Source organism: Catharus ustulatus, chromosome 9, assembly GCF_009819885.2.
Source record: "Catharus ustulatus isolate bCatUst1 chromosome 9, bCatUst1.pri.v2, whole genome shotgun sequence".
NCBI classification, from domain to species: domain Eukaryota; kingdom Metazoa; phylum Chordata; class Aves; order Passeriformes; family Turdidae; genus Catharus; species Catharus ustulatus.
The window spans coordinates 29,552,229-29,569,015 of NC_046229.1; the positions used below are offsets into that span (position 1 = coordinate 29,552,229).

The 16,787-nt window shown below is 54.8% G+C and overlaps 1 protein-coding gene across 9 annotated transcripts in view; it reads left to right on the plus strand.

The window, feature by feature from the left end:
* LOC117000031 (myomegalin-like) overlaps positions 1-16,787 on the plus strand; it is a 35,292-nt gene that overhangs the window by 15,663 nt on the left and 2,842 nt on the right. For 7 of the 9 annotated variants that reach the window (XM_033067325.2, XM_033067323.2, XM_033067324.2 and 4 more), the window contains 27 exons: positions 1,293-1,412; positions 1,693-1,785; positions 1,898-2,113; positions 2,643-2,801; positions 3,146-3,259; positions 3,470-3,607; positions 3,886-4,065; positions 4,296-4,490; positions 4,805-4,948; positions 5,943-6,021; positions 6,517-6,605; positions 6,793-6,909; positions 7,354-7,491; positions 7,819-7,931; positions 8,608-8,735; positions 12,414-12,502; positions 12,623-12,762; positions 12,853-13,144; positions 13,236-13,404; positions 13,534-13,650; positions 13,730-14,204; positions 14,430-14,665; positions 14,869-14,920; positions 15,169-15,386; positions 15,544-15,738; positions 16,259-16,480; positions 16,636-16,767. In XM_033067325.2, the coding sequence (XP_032923216.1) occupies positions 1,293-1,412; positions 1,693-1,785; positions 1,898-2,113; positions 2,643-2,801; positions 3,146-3,259; positions 3,470-3,607; positions 3,886-4,065; positions 4,296-4,490; positions 4,805-4,948; positions 5,943-6,021; positions 6,517-6,605; positions 6,793-6,909; positions 7,354-7,491; positions 7,819-7,931; positions 8,608-8,735; positions 12,414-12,502; positions 12,623-12,762; positions 12,853-13,144; positions 13,236-13,404; positions 13,534-13,650; positions 13,730-14,204; positions 14,430-14,665; positions 14,869-14,920; positions 15,169-15,386; positions 15,544-15,738; positions 16,259-16,480; positions 16,636-16,767 (4,360 nt within the window). Of the gene's footprint in view, positions 1-1,292; positions 1,413-1,692; positions 1,786-1,897; positions 2,114-2,642; positions 2,802-3,145; positions 3,260-3,469; positions 3,608-3,885; positions 4,066-4,295; positions 4,491-4,804; positions 4,949-5,942; positions 6,022-6,516; positions 6,606-6,792; positions 6,910-7,353; positions 7,492-7,815; positions 7,932-8,607; positions 8,736-12,413; positions 12,503-12,622; positions 12,763-12,852; positions 13,145-13,235; positions 13,405-13,533; positions 13,651-13,729; positions 14,205-14,429; positions 14,666-14,868; positions 14,921-15,168; positions 15,387-15,543; positions 15,739-16,258; positions 16,481-16,635; positions 16,768-16,787 lie in introns of all 9 variants that reach the window. The other 2 variants (XM_033067327.2, XM_033067321.2) reach the window with 2 other exon arrangements.

Here is a 16,787-nt window from a genome sequence, read left to right on the forward strand (position 1 = left end):
AGGAGCTAGGGAAGGAGACATGCACAGGACTGTTTCCTTGTCTCTTGGATTTGCATGGGTTGAGCCTGGTGTAGGAGAGAAGGGAGTCCTAGTTTATTTTTTTTTCCAAGCAGCAGGGGAGATCAATGTAAGGGGGTCCTGGTTTCATTTCTGTTTAAATACTTGGGAAAAAAATGTGTATCTGAGTTATCTTGAGGCAGATCAATATCAGCACATGTTGAGAAGGGTATATGTTTTTAATTATGCTCTTGAACTCTAAGGTAAATTATATCCTCTGGAAAAACAGGTTAAATGTGGGGAAAAAAAATTGGATGGAATACTTATTTAAATCTGGGGATCGCCATAAGGTGCTGCAGCTGCTTGGACTGCAAAGATTGATGGAAATGGAGACCCAAGGCCCAGTAAATGCAGTTTGAAGTGTTTAAACAGGTTAGGGGGAGTGTCTCAGAAGAGATAACAGGACAGGTGTGTAAACTAATGAACAACAGGAGGAAATTATGTGGCAGCTCCTTCAAAAGCTGAGTCCTGAGTAAGTTTATAAGAAGAGGTGTATCATCCAGCTTTGAGAATCCAAGAGGCAGCATGTTTAAGAATGCTAATAAGCACTTGTTTAACTGCACAGCGTGTGCTGTGTCAGCTTTATGGTGAAAGCAGCAAACTGTCCTGGACCTGTTTGAGTGGGTGATGCTCTCTTTAGGGTGAGAGTGTCAAAGGCGGAGGTTTCTCAGGTTCTAAACCAGCCATGGAGACTGGTGAGAGGTTCCCCTTTGCTTTGCAGCTGTGCTGTTGGCGTGCTGGCCATGGCCAGGCTCTTTAATGCTGAAGCTAGAACTTAATGCTAAATAAGCCACTGATTTCATCAGTGAATGTTTAGCTTCTTCATGCTGATATTTTTCATTCAGATTTTCGTGAGGATTTTGGGCTGAAGCAGCCCCTTTCCTTTTGAGGAAACAAACAAATGATAGAAACTTGGAGGGAGGGCTGCTGGGCAGCCTGAGTGAGACTCTCCTGGATTATGTGGGAGGCAGTATGATCTGTGAATCCAAGCCTGAAACGTCTGCCCTGCACATGAGGGAGCAGAGGCACTGAAATAAGTCTTGTGAAGGGCCTTGGTGTTTACTCACCGGTCTCCACCCAGCTCCAATGGTGTTTACAGACTCTAGAGGGAGCCACGTTGATCTCGATGTGGTCAGCACCAGGGCTGTGTGGAGTAAGGAGTGGAGGGTGTCTTAAGAGTGTTTACATAGAGCATTAAGCAGGATTAAATAAACCCAACCTATTTCTGTCTTCAGTTGCTACAGGAGAAGCTGAATGAATTGAATTTCGAATTGAAATCTGTTCAAGAAACATCACAAAGGCAAGATCGTACAATCCAGAGTCTGAACGAGGCCCTGAAGAGCAAAGAGAGTAAGGTAATAGTTTAGGTGGGCAGGGTCATGCTCACCAAAGCAGGGAGCTGTGCTCTAGCCCTGTGGGCAGTGGCTGAAAAGGAATGCTTGAGCCATTGCTTGGCATCCTGTATCTCAGTTAATTATTTCTTGCAAAGCCTCTTTCATGTGGTGCTGAGGTGTCATAATCCAGACTGGAGGCTTGGGGTGGGAGAGTTTGCTTATTTGTCACTGAAAGTGAGCTTGTTTGCCATTGAGAGTGTGCTTGGTTTGCCACTGACTGGGCTTCTGTGCTTGGACTCAGACAGAGGAGCTGTACCACATCATTGAAGGGCAGAATGAGACCATGGCCAAGCTGCGGGACATGTTACAAAGAAACCAGCTGGGACAGCTGCAGGTATGTCCTGGAAAACCTCAGATACAGCAGGTTTCATTCTGCAGGGATCCTGCTTTTAAATCCCTCAAGTGAAGAGAATCTCTGAGTTTCTCTGAACCCTGCTTTTTGGTAGGTGTCAGAGAGCCCACTGTCACCCCAGGAGCAGCAAATGTCACCACTCGATCTCCAGAACACACTTTTCTGCACCAAACTGGAGGTGCAGAGACTGAAGAGAGCTCAGCTCCAGAAGGAGCATCAGCTGGCTGAAGCCAAGAGAGCAGCCCAGCTCCTGGAGACCACAGTGCATGAGGAGGAGCAGCAGAAAGAGGCAACCTGGAAACACAATCAGGTGTGACACCCACTTAGCCTGGAGGCTCCTGGGTTCACAGGACAAAGAAGCACTGATGTAGTCAATGCTCTGCTCTCATTCTTCATTTCTGCTGACAGCAGACTGGGCACACTTGCCTACCGTCTTGTAAACACAGCAGGAAAAATTCTGCAGCCTCCTTAGTGTCATAGCTGAGGATTAAAAATCAGCAAATCGCTTGATAGTGGTTATATTGTCACTTGTACATCATTGGCTGGTGCAAATGTCCCATCTCTTTTTGTGATATTCTTTCATTCAGCAGTATGTTCTCTGCTGCACAGCTTAGCTATGATTGACTAAAGCTCTGCCTATGGCCAGAGCAAGGGGTTTAGATGGATGGATACCCTGGGCAATGAAATAAATTCCAACATCATGGCAGTGTGTTTTGAGATGTGAAAATTGTAGCACTGCAGAGCATTTTTAACTGCTCCCACAGCCCTTTCTCAGACTGGCCTACTGTTTCTGGTTGTGTTGAGGACTGAATTCCAAGGTATGGGCTTTTTGCTTGCAGGAGCTGCGTGCTGTGGTACAACAACTGCAGGCAGAGCTGCAGGACAAGGCTCAGCAGCTCCAGACTTTGGAGTGGGAGAAAAGCCGTGAGCTGCAGGTCCAGGAGCAGAGAGTTCAGCGTTTGACTCAGCAGCTAGCTCGCAAGGAGCAGCTTCTGCAGGTGAGATGCAGAAAGACCCGAGTGGAGCATAATTAAATGGAGTCGCTGGTGCTCCTTTGGTATTCGGCCATGCAAAAGTCTGTGTGTAGCTTTCATGCATGCCCTTTGAGGAAGGGAAGGAAGGAGAGGCTTCTAGGCCCCCGAGGTGAGGAATAAGGCACAGATATCCATGTACATCACCCCACAGCAGTGCCTGGTGAGCCCTGGCAGGTGCTGGGACTGCCACCCTTTAATCTGAAGGCTAGGGTGGAGGAAGTTATCCCTGATTGTCCTGTGCTGCTCTTGGGGGTGAGGGAAGTTTCTGTACTGTCAGTTGTACTAGGGGACGTGTGTGTGATCTCTAGGAGTCCAGGGAACTTCTGCAGTGCCAGCAAAGCTTGGAGAAGAGCCCTGCAGCCATGAATGCCATGTTGGAGAAACTGCAACAGCGTGTCAGTGACAGGGATGCTGCTCTGGAGGTGAGCACATATTGTGGGCAATGTTTCAGTCATCCCCGAGGCTCGGTCTTTGTGTTAATATCAGCCCCAGGGGTGACCATATCTCTGCATGCTTTTCATGGCTCATCGTTTGAGGAGTCCCCCTGGCAGGGGAGCTGCAGTCCAGCACGCAGAGGGGAGTGTTGGCTGCAGAGCCCCACACCCCGTTCTGAGTTATCCCCTGTCACACAGCGAGCAGTAGATGAGAAGTTCTGTGCCCTGGAGAAGAAGGAGCAAGAACTGCAGCAGCTGCGTCTCCGCATGCGCGAGCGCGGCAGTGACCTGGAGAGGCTGCGCAGTGTCCTGTCCAGCAACGAGGCCACCATCCATGTGAGTGCTGGGACCTGGGCCTGCAGAGTGTGCCTCTGGGGGTGTGGTGTTGGACAGACCTCCCTGTGAATGCTCTGGGCAGCATCTGCAGGTGTTTGGCTTCCTCTGGCTTTGTGTGTAGGGCAGGTTCCTGGGTCACTCTTGTTTCGTAGAGGACACCTGGAGCAGATGGGTGAATCTGTGTGACTCTGCTAGCAGTAGAGACTGGCATTTCCAGTTTTCTTAATTCAGGATTAAGTTTATGTCCCTGCTTGAGCTGCTTCTGTTGTGCTACTCAGAGCCTGGAGAGCCTCCTGAAAGCCAAAACCCTGGAACTGGAGCAGGTCTCAGCAACCTGCCAAAATCTTCGCTGGCTCAAAGAGGAGATTGAGGCCAAATCTGGCAGCAGGCAGAAGGAGCAGGAGGGTATCATCCAACAGCTGCAGACCTGCCTGCATGACAGGAACAAGGAAGTGGAGGTAAGGCCTTAGCTTGGCTTCCTGAGCCTTCAGCTAATTTGTCCATAGGGGAAGTGGTCCCAAACCAAGGCTGCTGTCTGCCTCACCTGAAGCTGTGCTCAGCATTTGGAGGTGGCTGCTTTTGGCACTTGAACATACCTGTGCCTGCTGACACTGCTCCTTCAGCTACACCCAGGCTGGACAGTCCTTGAACAATTTCTGGTCTCTCTCCTTTCCTCCCCCTTGCTCAGGAGCTTACAGCAACTCTGCTGTGCAAGCTGGGCCCCGGGCAGAGCGAGGTGGCAGAGGAGCTGTGCCTGCGTCTCCAGCACAAGGAGAAGATGCTGCAGGAGCTCCTCAGCGACCGCAACCGTCAAAGCATGGAGCACGATGCTGAAATTCGGGAGCTGCTGCAGGCTCTGAGCACCAAGGAACAGCAGAGCAGAGTGAGTTTTGTGCAGTGCCACAGTGGGAGGCTGAGGTGACTTTTCTTAAGCAAAGCGAAGCTCCTGAGTGGGCTGACAGAAATGGAGGAGTTTGTTCCTCTGTGCATGAGGGGCTGGTGAGCAGAGATGGGAGGGCTGCACTGTAGTGGGTGTGAGGGGCCAGACATGGTAACTGCCAGGCTGGTTTGTAGAGCACTTGGAGTCTCCAGTAACAGATAAATATTGAGATGGTTTCCCTTAGTCTCTAAGGAAGACGAGGGAACAGGTTCCTACCCCTGGTCATGGCCCTGTCCCTAATTTTCTCCCTCAACCAGGTGGCTGCAGAGAAGATGGCGCAGGCTTTGGCTGAAAGGAGCTGTGAGCTACAACTGCTGCGCCAGCACGTGCTGGGGAAGGAACCTGTTGGGACCCAGTCAGCTGGTGCCAGGCCATTGAAACAGGACAAACAACCCATACAGGTAAGAATCAGGCACTGTGTTTCTCTGCCTGAGGCCTTGGGGCTTCAGAAAGAACTGATTGCCGCAGAAGGAAATAGGAGAGAGAAGAGCACCACGGAGAATGATAGAAATGAAAGAGGGGTTACCAAAAAGACTTCCTATAGGAGGAAAAGAAACTGAGGAGCAGGAATGCTGCCTGAATGTTCTGATCTTGATTTCATCAGCCTTTGTCACTCAGTGTCTCTTCTTGTTTTGATGGAGCAGTAATTGAATCCCTGGGGCACGTGAGAGTATGAAAGACATCCACCCTTTGACCTTCCAGCACTGACCCACTCCTTCCTTGGGCTGGGCTGCCTTGCTGTATTGTAATCCCCTCCCTGACACTGTCACATTCTGGAGGGGACAAGAGAGCTAAATTTAGGTCCCACTAATTCTTGGCAGAGCCTGCTGGCTGTTTGCTGTCTCTTCCACAATTGGAGTTGGTATTTTTAAAGCAGCTTTGCTAAAACCCCCTTTGAGGCTGAGCTCAGCTCCAAAGCTACATATGCTATGGCTCCTACTTGAGCAGCTGTTAATGGTTTATTGGTGAGCTGACAGTGTTGAATGTTTTTAAGCAGCTGTAAACAGGTTTCTATTCCCAGCTCTAGAGACTTCCAGGGATGTGTTTTCCTTCCTGAATGGTCTCTCTGGACCACATCTGAGGTAAAGATGAGTCTCAGTTGAAAGATGGTGTTGCTGCAGTTGAGTGAAACCCATTTAATCTTTACTGTGGAGACACTTGCTGCCAGCAGCTTCCCAGTGCCGCATAAAACAAGGCCAGTGCCCTCTTCCCTACACATACAACTTCTAGGTGCAATTAATTTGTTTCTGCTGCCTGGCTGTATCCCCTTCGTTGCTTTTTTCACATTTTAGAGATGTCAACAGAACAACCAGCAGCTTTGCTGCAGTCCTGGAACTCTGGGGAAGTTGCGTGTTCCCCATGAAAATGCTAACCTGGAGACTTTTATATTTTCAGGACATACTGCAAAGAACTTGTGGAGCTACAGTCATTGCTGGATCCCCACAGGAGGACAGCAGCTGCAGGACACAGGGAGGTGAGTGTAGGACAGCTTGTTTTGAGGTCCTGAGAATGACCAGGGCTTTCTGCTGTGGGGAAAACAAAATTACATGAAACTATGAAGAGTAGAGAACTTTGAACAAGAGAAATTAGAAATGAAGCTCTGTTTCTCTTCTGGGTGATGTGTGAGGATGGGAGTGAGGTGGGTTTGAGTTGAGGTGTTTCTACTTAAGATCTGATGCTGTCCACTGGAGAGTTTTTGGCTGTGTTTCAGGCTGAGCAAAGACAAGTGTAACTGTGTTGGTTTTATCCTTGGGACCAGGACACTTGAACTTTGCCAGGGGTAGGACAGCAGGACTGGGATGTTGCCATTGCTTTTGGCTGCTGTTGAAAGATCAAGCAGGGAAGAAGAGCATTTACTAAGAAACAGTGTGATAGGGAGTACAAGCGTCTTGCCAGAGAGGAACTGTGTGTGATCCTGGGGTCTGAACTGACACATGGTGTTCCTGCAGTAACCAGGCTGTCTTTGCAGTTGCCATATCAGCAGCAGAGCTGGAGAAGGATCTTGTCAATGCCAAAGAGGAGCTGGAGCTAATGGTGAAGAAGGAAAGGGAAAGCAGGGTGAGCTTGTGATGGAGCCTGTGCTGATCTCCTTTGCTTTTGGGAGACCTTAGGGCTTCTCCTCGCTGAAGGTTTTGGACCCTACTCTTGAGAGGGTGCCCCCAGTGTGAGAAATGGGGCAGCATCCTGCAGGGGGGTGTTGGCTTTCAGAAGTCTCTGATGGGCTTCTCTTCTCTTCCCTCTGCAGCGGGAGCTCACTGCTCTTCAGTCTGTGGTGGCCACACAGGAGGAGGAGCTGCAGGTGCAGGCCTCGGATATTGAGTCCTTGACCAGAACCATCCAGATGAAAGAGGACCTCATCAAGGTGAGATGCTGTGCTAGGCTGGGTGAGTTCCACCTGGGAAGGCTGCAGACGAGTCTCTTTATCCCCCACATCCTCAGAGCAGTGTGGCTGGCTGCCTGTGGATGCTATTGTTGCTGGTTTGCCTACAGCTCTCTGGGTTCCTTTGGCCAGAAGGCAAAGGCCCCAAACCCCCAGACTGTTCTTATATAGTGTTTTGCTCTTTCTGTACCAAACACCCTCTTTCAAGTCCTTTAATCAGCATGTCCCTTCTTGGTTCTTGCTGAACATTATGGTCTGTGCCTAATCCACTCCTGGTGCTTTGGCATTTATTTCTTATCAGACCTGGATCTTTCTGAACCCTGGAAACTTCTGACAGTTGCATTCCAGGGAGGTTTGTGAAGGTCCAGCTGTCTTTGTTACTGATCCCTTCCTCACTGAGCTCTCCTGCTGTTTGTTGGGTTTCAGGATCTGCAGATGCAGCTGGTGGATCCTGAAGAAATTCCAGCCATGGAAAGGCTGACACAAGAAGTGCTGGTGCTTCGGGAGAAAGTGGCCATAGCAGAGTCCCAAGGACAGGAGGCTACTGGAAGCAGAAGGCAGCAGGTAGTGTGCCAGTGGGGCAGGCTTGGATGTGTTTGTATTTCTGCAGGTGCTCGGTTAGGAGGCTTTGTTTTCAGCCTTTGGATATGCCAGGATGTGCTTGTTCTTGAAAAGCTGGCTGTGTGTGGTTGTGGGAATACAGAGGAAAGATCAGTTCTCCTTCAGTGCTTCTCCAAAGGGCAGTCTTTTGGGAGTCCAGGGCTGATATGGACCATCTTTGACACAAGCAAGAGAAAAAAAGGAACCCCCAGTTCATCAGGGACAACTAGATACCTCCTTTAATTTCCATCTCTGCTGAAGAGCTGCACGTTGTCTCTTTTCTCCAAGCAGTTGTTACTGATGCTGGAAGGGCTGGTGGCTGAGAGGAATCGGTTAAATGAGGCTCTCCAGGCAGAGAGGCAGCTCTATGGCAGCCTGGTGAAGTTTCACACACACCCAGACAGGTAAGTGAGGCTGTCTTGGCTCTGTGCTGCCCTGAGGGGGCAATCCCTGGAGCAGGGATCATTCTGCAAGTCTGAGAATTTTCAGTGGGGGAGGAGGGAGTCTAGGCAAGGGATCAGCCAAATGCTTCTCTGAGAGTCCCAAGTTTTAGGCTGCCCTTTCCCTCGAAGAGGCTGCAGTGGCCAGCTTTAATGGCTCCCTAAACTCCCCACATTGCCATGGGCTTTCCATCTCTGTTCCTTGGCTTATCTTTTCCCAACTCAGATTCTCAGCCACACTTGGCCACCTTTCAAAGACTGCTGTCAAATTCTCAACCAACTGTTGGGTTGATAAGGATCTCTCTAGGTGCTTATCCAGGCAGTTGCCTGTCCCCTGGTTTAATCCCCCGCCCTTCACAGGGCTGCAGCCTCTGGGATATTTGAGCTACCTGATAGCAAGGGAGCACATAAGTGGAGTGCTTTGGAAAGTGCTGCAGAACAGCTGTGACTCCGAGGCCCCCAGCTCGAGCTGGGGCCTTTTTTGGGGGTGGCTGTGCCCTGGGGAGGTCCGAGGTGAGGCAGGAGGTGGCCAAGCCGGGGCTGTTCCCTGGCTCGGTGTCCCCGAGGGCGGTGCCGGTGCGGGCTGCACTGGCTGCAGCCTGTCTAACCCTCTTCCCTCCTGTGCCGCGTGTCCGCTCAGTGCTGCGAGAGACCACGCCCTGCAGGTGGAGCTGGAAGGGGTCCACGAGCTCCGCGGACAGCTGGAAGAAGCTCTTGGCAGAAGCTTGGAGTGTTTGAGCAGGCTGGAGACGCAGGGCGCCATAGGAGGTGGGGAACAGGAGCGTGTGAGAGTCCTACCCCAGCATGCCTTCTGAGCACTGGCGCTCGCCCGCCTGCCACGGAAACGGGTCACTAACCTGTCTCACTGACTCTGAGCTTTGGTACTTAGTCATGGTACGATAGAACTGGTGCAGGGTTTGTTTTGTTTTTTTCGTTTTTTTGTTTTATTTTTGAGCTGCTTTGGAAACGGCGATCAGTGCAATCCACCTGTGTCTTGTGTACGTTCCTGTCTGACCCACCCTGGTGGCCACTGATGTATTTGCACATTCAAATCATTCCATTTTAGTAATTCCCCTCTCTCTCCCTTCTCTTCCCACCACCATGGGCCAAATAAAGATTCCCTATCTCTGAAGGAAACACCAGATGTTTTCCATCATCTCCCAAGTGCATGAGTGTGAGTTTTTGTATTCCCTCACCATTCTTCTGACCCACTGACATCCACCCCTTGGGTTGGTGGTGGCTGGCCCAAAGGGAGACAGCGTATATGGAAAAGTGTGTTCCAGAGACGGAGAATTCAGGACCTGGGGACACTTCCCTGAGCCTTTTGCACAAGACTTGAGTGTAGAACCAGCAATTCAGTTTATGCTTAAACCAAATCCTACTCCAGTGTTGATGATTTTACTGACTGGCTTTTTTTTCCTAATTGTAAGTTGTTTCAAACTAACTTGCGAATGCCTTCATGGGAGAGCTTCCTCTTCTTTTTGACAGAGGGTTTGGGGGGACTGAGACCTGTCCCTGCTCCCAGGGTCTGGGCTGGGTCTGCTCCCTCACTCATATGTGCACATATCCCTTACATGCTCCATTGTGCCACTTGGGCCATGGACAGGACCCTGTTTCTGAGGTGCTGACCCCCTGACCCCCTCAGCACCACTCCATACCTTTTCCAGGCCCTCTTCCACTTCCTCTGGGAATGTGGGAGCTGTGTGAAAGCTGAAAAACACTACCAAGAACCTTCCAAGGGCCAGGGCTTCCCACGCACAGTGGGCTGTGGATCTGTTGTGTTGTACTCAATCACTGGCAGGAGAAATTTTGCATCTCTGAGCATCCGTTTGTGCTTGCTGGGGCAGGCACAGCAGAAGAACTCCTTGCTGCTGGGCTGCACATCTGGACCTGTGCCTGCTCTGCTGCATGGCTCCTTGCACCTGCTTCAGCTGCCTTGTGCTGCCCTGAGGGCTTCTCCTCCTTGTGCCACACAGGGATGGGAGGCAGCAGAGCTCTCCCTTTCCACACAGCAGGTCAGCACTGCCCCTCTGGGTCAGCACTCAGCTGCATTGTGACTGCAGCACTTCCCCTGTGGCTTGAAGGGACACAGCTGGGAGCTGCTGGGCAGCTCTGGATTTTGTTAGCTTTTCTTGTGTTTTGTCTCATTCCCTTCCTCTCACTTCTCTGTTAGCATCATCTTCATCCTTTTGCTTCTCACTTTGTAGAAGCCTTTGTGTCGCTATTCTTACCTTTCCATTTTCCCTCTGCCATCCTGGCACTGATGCCCAGCTGGCCTCCTGGTCTCTTGGGTCCCATGGAGCCCAGGCCCCAGCCCAGACTCTTTGGCATGGCCTGAAAGGAGTCATGGCTGGTGCTCAGGCATCTCTCTTCTCCACCTGTTCTGCTGATTTGTCCTTGACTCTGTTAGCATCACTGCTGTAAAGTGCCCCTTTAGGGGCAGTGTTATCCTAGGCTCAGGTGCCCCAGCTTTTCTGGTCTGTTCTTTAAGTCCTCCTCTTATCCCTGGTAGACCTGGCTGAGTATTCCCTGCCTGAACTCACCTTCTGTCAAACTGTGAAGTGCTTTGTGCTGTCTCGTGGCTCTTTGTGGGAGTCATTCCTTTCTCTGAACTTTCCTGTCCCTTGTTCCCAGCAGTGTGAAGGTTCCTGTACAGCCAGGGTACCTGAGTGTCCCGTGCTTGTGGGCTGTGTACAATTTACCAGCATGTAACTAATTCTCTGTGCCTTCAGGCTGGGCTGAGAGCCCGAGGAGTCTGTGGAAAAGCAGAGCTGTGGTTGCAGCTCCCGTCTCCTGAGCTGGTGGCGCACACAGAGCTGAGCAGCCTGCTGTGCTCCTGCTGTGCTGGGGGGTGATGGACACAGGATGACCACCAGCGTGGGCACTGCTGCCCTGTGTGCACACATCTCTGCTCCTCAGCACCAGCTTCCTGCTCTGCCCCTTGTTTTTAATTGGGTTTGGGGTCCTTTTTCCTTGACAATTGTGCTCCCTCTTACTCCTCAGTCCTGGAGCAGTGGGCAGTGGTTAGAAGTGGGGTGCTGTGCCCTGGCTCAAGAGCTGCTTCTCCCGTGTTCCCAGAGCAGCTGTGTGTCACCCTGCTGTGATCCCTCAGCCATGGTGACCCACCTTGAGGGCCTTGTGGCCCTCAGGCCCCCAGCAAAATATGCATCCCCTCACCCTCCAGGGCCCCACAAGCACTGCTGTCGCCCTGGCTGCTCCAGCAGGGAGCAGCTTCTGTCCCTGGGGGCTCACAGGGCTGTGCTTTGGCTGTGCCGAGTGCCACCTACAGGAGCTGCTTCTTTCCTGCGGTGCTGCTGCTGCTTAGAGCTGTCGCTGAGCGTTTTGCTCCCACAGCAGCAGTTCTCCGTGTTGGCTGTCCGTGCTCCCTGGGACACGGTGCTTCCCTGGACAGGCTCCACCACGCAGGGTGATGTCTGCCCCGGTGCCTTTCATGACACACGTGGGTCTCCTGAGTGTGACCCCATCTACGAGCACGGTGCTCTGTGCAAACGCCTGCCCTGCTACGAGGCATGTTCCTGGCTGGTCCTTGGCTATTCCTCCTGAGAGCCAGTTGCATTCCTGCTGGCTTCCCCTTTACCAGTGAGGCTTGGCATCTCTCTGTGTTCCCCTGCTGTGTGTTCTGCCTTGCCTGGCAGCTCTGGAGTTGGTGGTGATGGATTTGGCCGCAGGCAAAGCAGTTATTTGGTGCACAGGCAGCTGTGGAACCTTCAGAGCCCTAAGGGATAGTCTTGGGCCCTGCCTAAACGTCTGTCCCCCGGGGAGAAGAGCGATTGGGGATACACCCATCTCCCAGACAAGGGGTTTGAGCCCTCACCCAGGGTTTGGCAGCAAGGGGAGAGGAGCAGAGCGCTGTGCAAGCAGAAAAGCGTGACCCCAGTTCTGCCCAAGCTCCCCATGCACTGTGGTGTGGGACACAAGTGCCCCTTTACCTCTGCAAAGCCAGCACAGGGCTTGCAAGGAGCCCCAGGCCCTGCCTGACAGCACGGCTTGGGCGCTGTGGGAGGGGTGTACACCCCGATCCTCCCCTCGGGCTGGGGCAATCCAGCGAGGCTCCCTGACCAAGCTTGTGCTCCTGCTGCTGTGGCTTGGGAAGCGACTGCTGGGAGGGTGGTGCGTGTGCCTGTGCGCAGGGCAGCAAGCACAAGGGGTGGATGGGGCAGGAACCATTGCTGTGCTCCCATCCCCGGAGCTGTCCCCTCAGTGATGGGCCAGCACAGGGTACAGTGTGCAGGGAGGGGGTGGCAGCACCCAGGGACAGCAGGGAAACCTCGGTCCGGCCGGGAGCATCCCAGCACCAGGTGTGTATGAGAGCAGAACCTGGGGCTGCCCGCAGTGACCGTGGGTGCCACCAGCAGGGAGGAGGGGACAGGCAGTGCTGCTGGTGCCGCTGCCCTGAGCGCCTTGTCGTGCTGTGCTGTCCCCTAGGTCAGGCCGCGGGCACACTCACCGATGCCAGCGCCAACTTCACCGACAGCATGAAAGAGGAGGCAGCCCGAGGCTTGGCAGCCCAGCAGGTGAGTGGGGCAGCGCCAAGCCGGGAACAGGGGTGGCAGAGCCGGGCTTTGAGCCACCGCCAAACTGCGTCCCAGCCCCTTGGGAAACGTCCTTGTCACCCTCTGTCTTTGTGCCCCTAGAGCAACCCCCGGGCCCCCAAAGAAAATGGGGGCACTGACAGGAGCACAGCGCCTGAGCGGCAGCTGCGGGCCGAGCAGGAGCTGCGGGAGCTGAAGGCGCAGCTGGAGGAAGCCGGCTTCTCCTCTGTCTCCCACATCAGGCAAGAGCTCTGGGGCTCTGGAGCCAGGGCTGGAGGGGGCACCCTGCATCCCGGCCTCTGCCTGTCCCTCACTGTGCCTTGTGCCCTCAGGAAGGCGATGCTGAGCCTGTGCCTGGAAAACGCGGAGCTGAAAGAGCGGATGGGTGAAGCCACGTCGCTGCTGGAGAGTGGGGAGCAGGAGGAGCCTGGGCTGGGCAGCCCTCTGGCCTCTGAGCCCCGTAGGCTGCAGCGGAAGAGCCGCAGCTCCCTTGGGGATGTCCAGGGGCTCCCGGCAGAGAGGGGAACGGTGCCCACCAAACGCCCAGCGCTGGAGGCTCGATCCCAGCATGACATGCCCAAGAGACCCTGCCCTGGCAGCCCGGCTGGAGGGGATGGGAACCATGTAAGTACACAGGGAACCAGGACGGAGATGAAAATAGAGATGGGAATGAGGGTGGAAACCGGGAGCTGACAGCCCGTCTTCCCTCCGGCAGGTGGAGGGCTCGGTTCCCGGCGGGGGCTGGCCAGGGTTGGGTGCAGAGCTGTGCTCCCAGGTGGCACAGGGCCAAAGGCAGTGCCAGGAGCTGCAGGACAAGCTTGCTGCCTCGGAGGCCACAGTGCGGGCACAGGCTGAGCAGCTGGAGAAATACCACGTCCTGCTCCGTGAGTTAAAAGCCAGGGTGGGGTGGGGGTGTGTTCTGAGCCTGGCGTGTCCTGTGCACTGTGCTGGGCGTGGGGCAGGGGAGGTGAATCCTGGCCGGGGGGCTCTGAGCTGATGGCCCTGCCCAGCAGGTGAACCTCAGACAGAGCAGCTCAGCAAACAAGTGCAGGTGGACTTCCAGGACCTGGGCTATGAGACCTGTGGGCGAAGTGAGACCGAGGCTGACCGTGAGGAGACCACCAGCCCTGGTAAGGAGAGCCAGGGTTCCAGGGATCCCTGTGCTTTGCCCACCTGGCATAGAGAAGTGACATACTGTGCTCTCTGCAGAGTGCGAGGAGCCAGATGTATTCAGTGAGACCAGCCTGGGTGAGGAGCTGGGGTCCCCGTGCCAGCCAGGGATGTCCAGAGTGGGCAAAACTGCCCAGAAAACCATGGCCCTGGAGGATGTGGAGGCCCTGCAGCAGCACATCCAGGACCTCAAGACCCAGCTCCTCAATGCCAACAAGGTGATCCAGAGCCTGCAGCGCCGTGCCCGCTCCATCTCTGTCACCAGTGGCTACACCTCGAGTGCTGAGCGACCCCTGCCAGCTCCCAAGGCCTTGGTGTCCCCAGCCCACAGCCTGACGGACGAGGACGAGGGCTGGCAGTCGGATGGGCACGGCACGCTGTGCCCCCCCGCCGTGCGGGCACATCGTGACCTGCAGAGCCTGGTGCACCGCGTAGCCCTGCTCGAGGCACAGCTGCCCGCAGCCAAGCACGGAGCCACTTTGCCCAAGGAGCTGCAGTCTGCCACTTGGCCAGGGTATGGCCCTGGGGGCTGGGACCGTTTGGGGACATATGAGGAATTCCAGGCTGGTTGCTCCTTGTTGCATGGTTTCCCTGCAGGCAGGTGCCTGGGGTGTTTGTGTGGTGGGGCAGAGTCCTAGCAGTGCATGATGCACAAACTCCCTCTGCAGCGCTTCCTCCCTGCTGTGTTCTCAGGGAGTGTGGCTTCCCTGTGAACACCCTGCTTGCCCATGTCTCCTAGGAAATACAACTCTCTGATCCAGGCACAGGCTCGGGAGCTGTCCCACCTGCGGCAGCTGCTGCGGGAGGGCCGTGGGGTGAGCCGCAGCCTGGCCCAGCACCTGCGGGATGCCCTGCGGTCCTTTGAGGACCTCCTCCGTGGCACTGACATCGACTACTACCTGGGCCAGGGCTTTCGGGAGCAGCTGGCCCAGGGCAGGCAACTGGCTGAGAGGCTCAGCGACAAGCTGGGCATCAGTAAGTACCTCTAGGGGGCAGTGGGGCTGGATGTCATGGGTGTGTGATGGGTCAGGAAGGGATGCTTTGATGGGTAAAGAGCAGTAGACACTCTCACATCATGTGAGATACCTGCTTTGTCCTGACCTGCTATGGTTCTGTGTGGGACCAGGCATCCTGGGGCATGGAGGCACTGACTGGCTCTTCTCTGGCTCACTTTTCAGGAGATCGACAAGATGGGGAGGACAAAACCAGTCACGAACTCCTGGCACAGAGGTACCTGTTCCCAGGGAAAGGTTTGTGGGACATGTTTGGCATGGGCACCCTGAGGTCTATCATTGCTCTTGGGGTGGGGGCCCAGGGTGCCCTTGGGGTCTCTGCCTCAGGTGGATGTCCTGGGGCTGCCTCTGCTCTGGGGCACTCTTTATCTCTGAGCAGCTATCACTAGTGGGACATGGCATGTGGGGCATTACCTAGGGAAGGGCTGTGGCATGGTTAGATCTGCTGATGTGCCACCTCTGCAGGCTCAGCCGGGAGCTCCAGGAGAAGGAGAAGGTGATTGAGAGCCTGGAGGTGAAGCTGCAGGAGCGCTCTGAGTCCCCAGGTAGCAGCTGCCCACCCTCGGAGTCATCCCACTCTGCCAGCAGCTCGTCCTTCACCTCTGAGGGTCTGGAGCCCTGCTCTGATGGGGATGCAGCCAGCGAGTACAGCCAGTGCCACAAGGAGCCTGCCCAACACACAGGTACTGTACTGCAGTACAGTAACTCTAACTCTAGTGCCTCTGGACACAGGGACTTGGCTTCTTGGGGTGTGCCAGGGTCCCCAGAGCCTCAGGGGCCCTCTGTCAGGCTGAGCCAGAGCCAATGTAACACCTCTTTCCATCTCTCTCCTGTCTCTAGGCCTTCACTTTGACTCTTTGTCCAAATCTGTTAGTGCCCCCATGCCCGCCCTGGCCCCTGAGCTGTCCCCCTTCCTCCCTGCTGGGCCCCTTCCTCCTGCAGCCCCACCACTCCTGGGCTGCTGTGGGAATTCTGTCTGCTCCCTGGCTGAGGCACAGCAGGAACTGCAGGTGCTCCGGAGGCAACTGGGAGAAAGTGAGCACACTGCCTCTTGGCTTGGGTTTGGTCCTGCCTCTCCTGCATGCTGTGCTGTGACACATCATCCCCACCCTCTCTGACCTGCATGTCCTTGATCTCCTTCTTTTCTGGGCTATGGCTTTGAGGTTGGGCCCCACTGCTCTGGCTGGGGGACAATGGGAATGTGTCCCTCTCATGTAGAGAGGACCTGGTGGGTTGAAGGGACCCATCCAGGGACAGTACTAGCTGTAGGTGTAGACACTGGCATATCCCGGGTCCTCTAGGAAAAGACTGATCTGGTAAGTTGTTGTGTGGGAGCGGGGTTGAGACCCTCCACCTTGTGTCACATAATCAAGAGCCCCTGCTCTTCAGGGGGAGTAGGTTTGATGGGACAGGAGGTCAGATGGGGGACATGGACTGGGTGGACAACAGTTGAACAGAGTAAGAAGGGGAGGAAAAGCGGAGGGAGTGTGTTGCCCCATTCTTCCTCCCTGCTCATTGTCCTTCTCCTCCTCCCTGCTTTGTCTTGTGTATGCAGGTGTGACACTGCCCATGGCACCAGCAAAGCCCACAGTCCCACTGGGCCCCTTTGGAGAGGGCAGCAAAGCCCCACCATCGTTCTGCCCACACGGAGCACTGCAGGGCTTGGCTGAGCTCCCTGGAGCCACCCACAGCCGCACCCTCTGGGACGTGCCCCCGCCTGGGCAGCTGCTGTGGGGAGCCCTGCCCCTGGGATACCCCTCTGGCCAGAAGCTGACAGGTATGGTCCACGTTGGAAAGCACAGGGCATCCCACCTGCCTGTGGGGGAAGTGGGAGGAGATCTGCACCACAACAGCTGTGGGGCAGGGCTTTGCTGTGGGGAGGGCCAGTGGCACAGCCTCTCCTGCCCTGAGCTGTGTCCCTGGCTGTGGCAGGGGCAGACCTGCTGGAGGAACACCTGGTGGAGATCCGCAACCTGCGCCAGCGCCTGGAGGAGTCCATCTGCACCAACGACCGGCTCCGGGAGCAGCTGGAGCGCCGCCTGGCCTCCACCGGCAAGGCCAGCGGTACGGGGCTATTGGGAGCC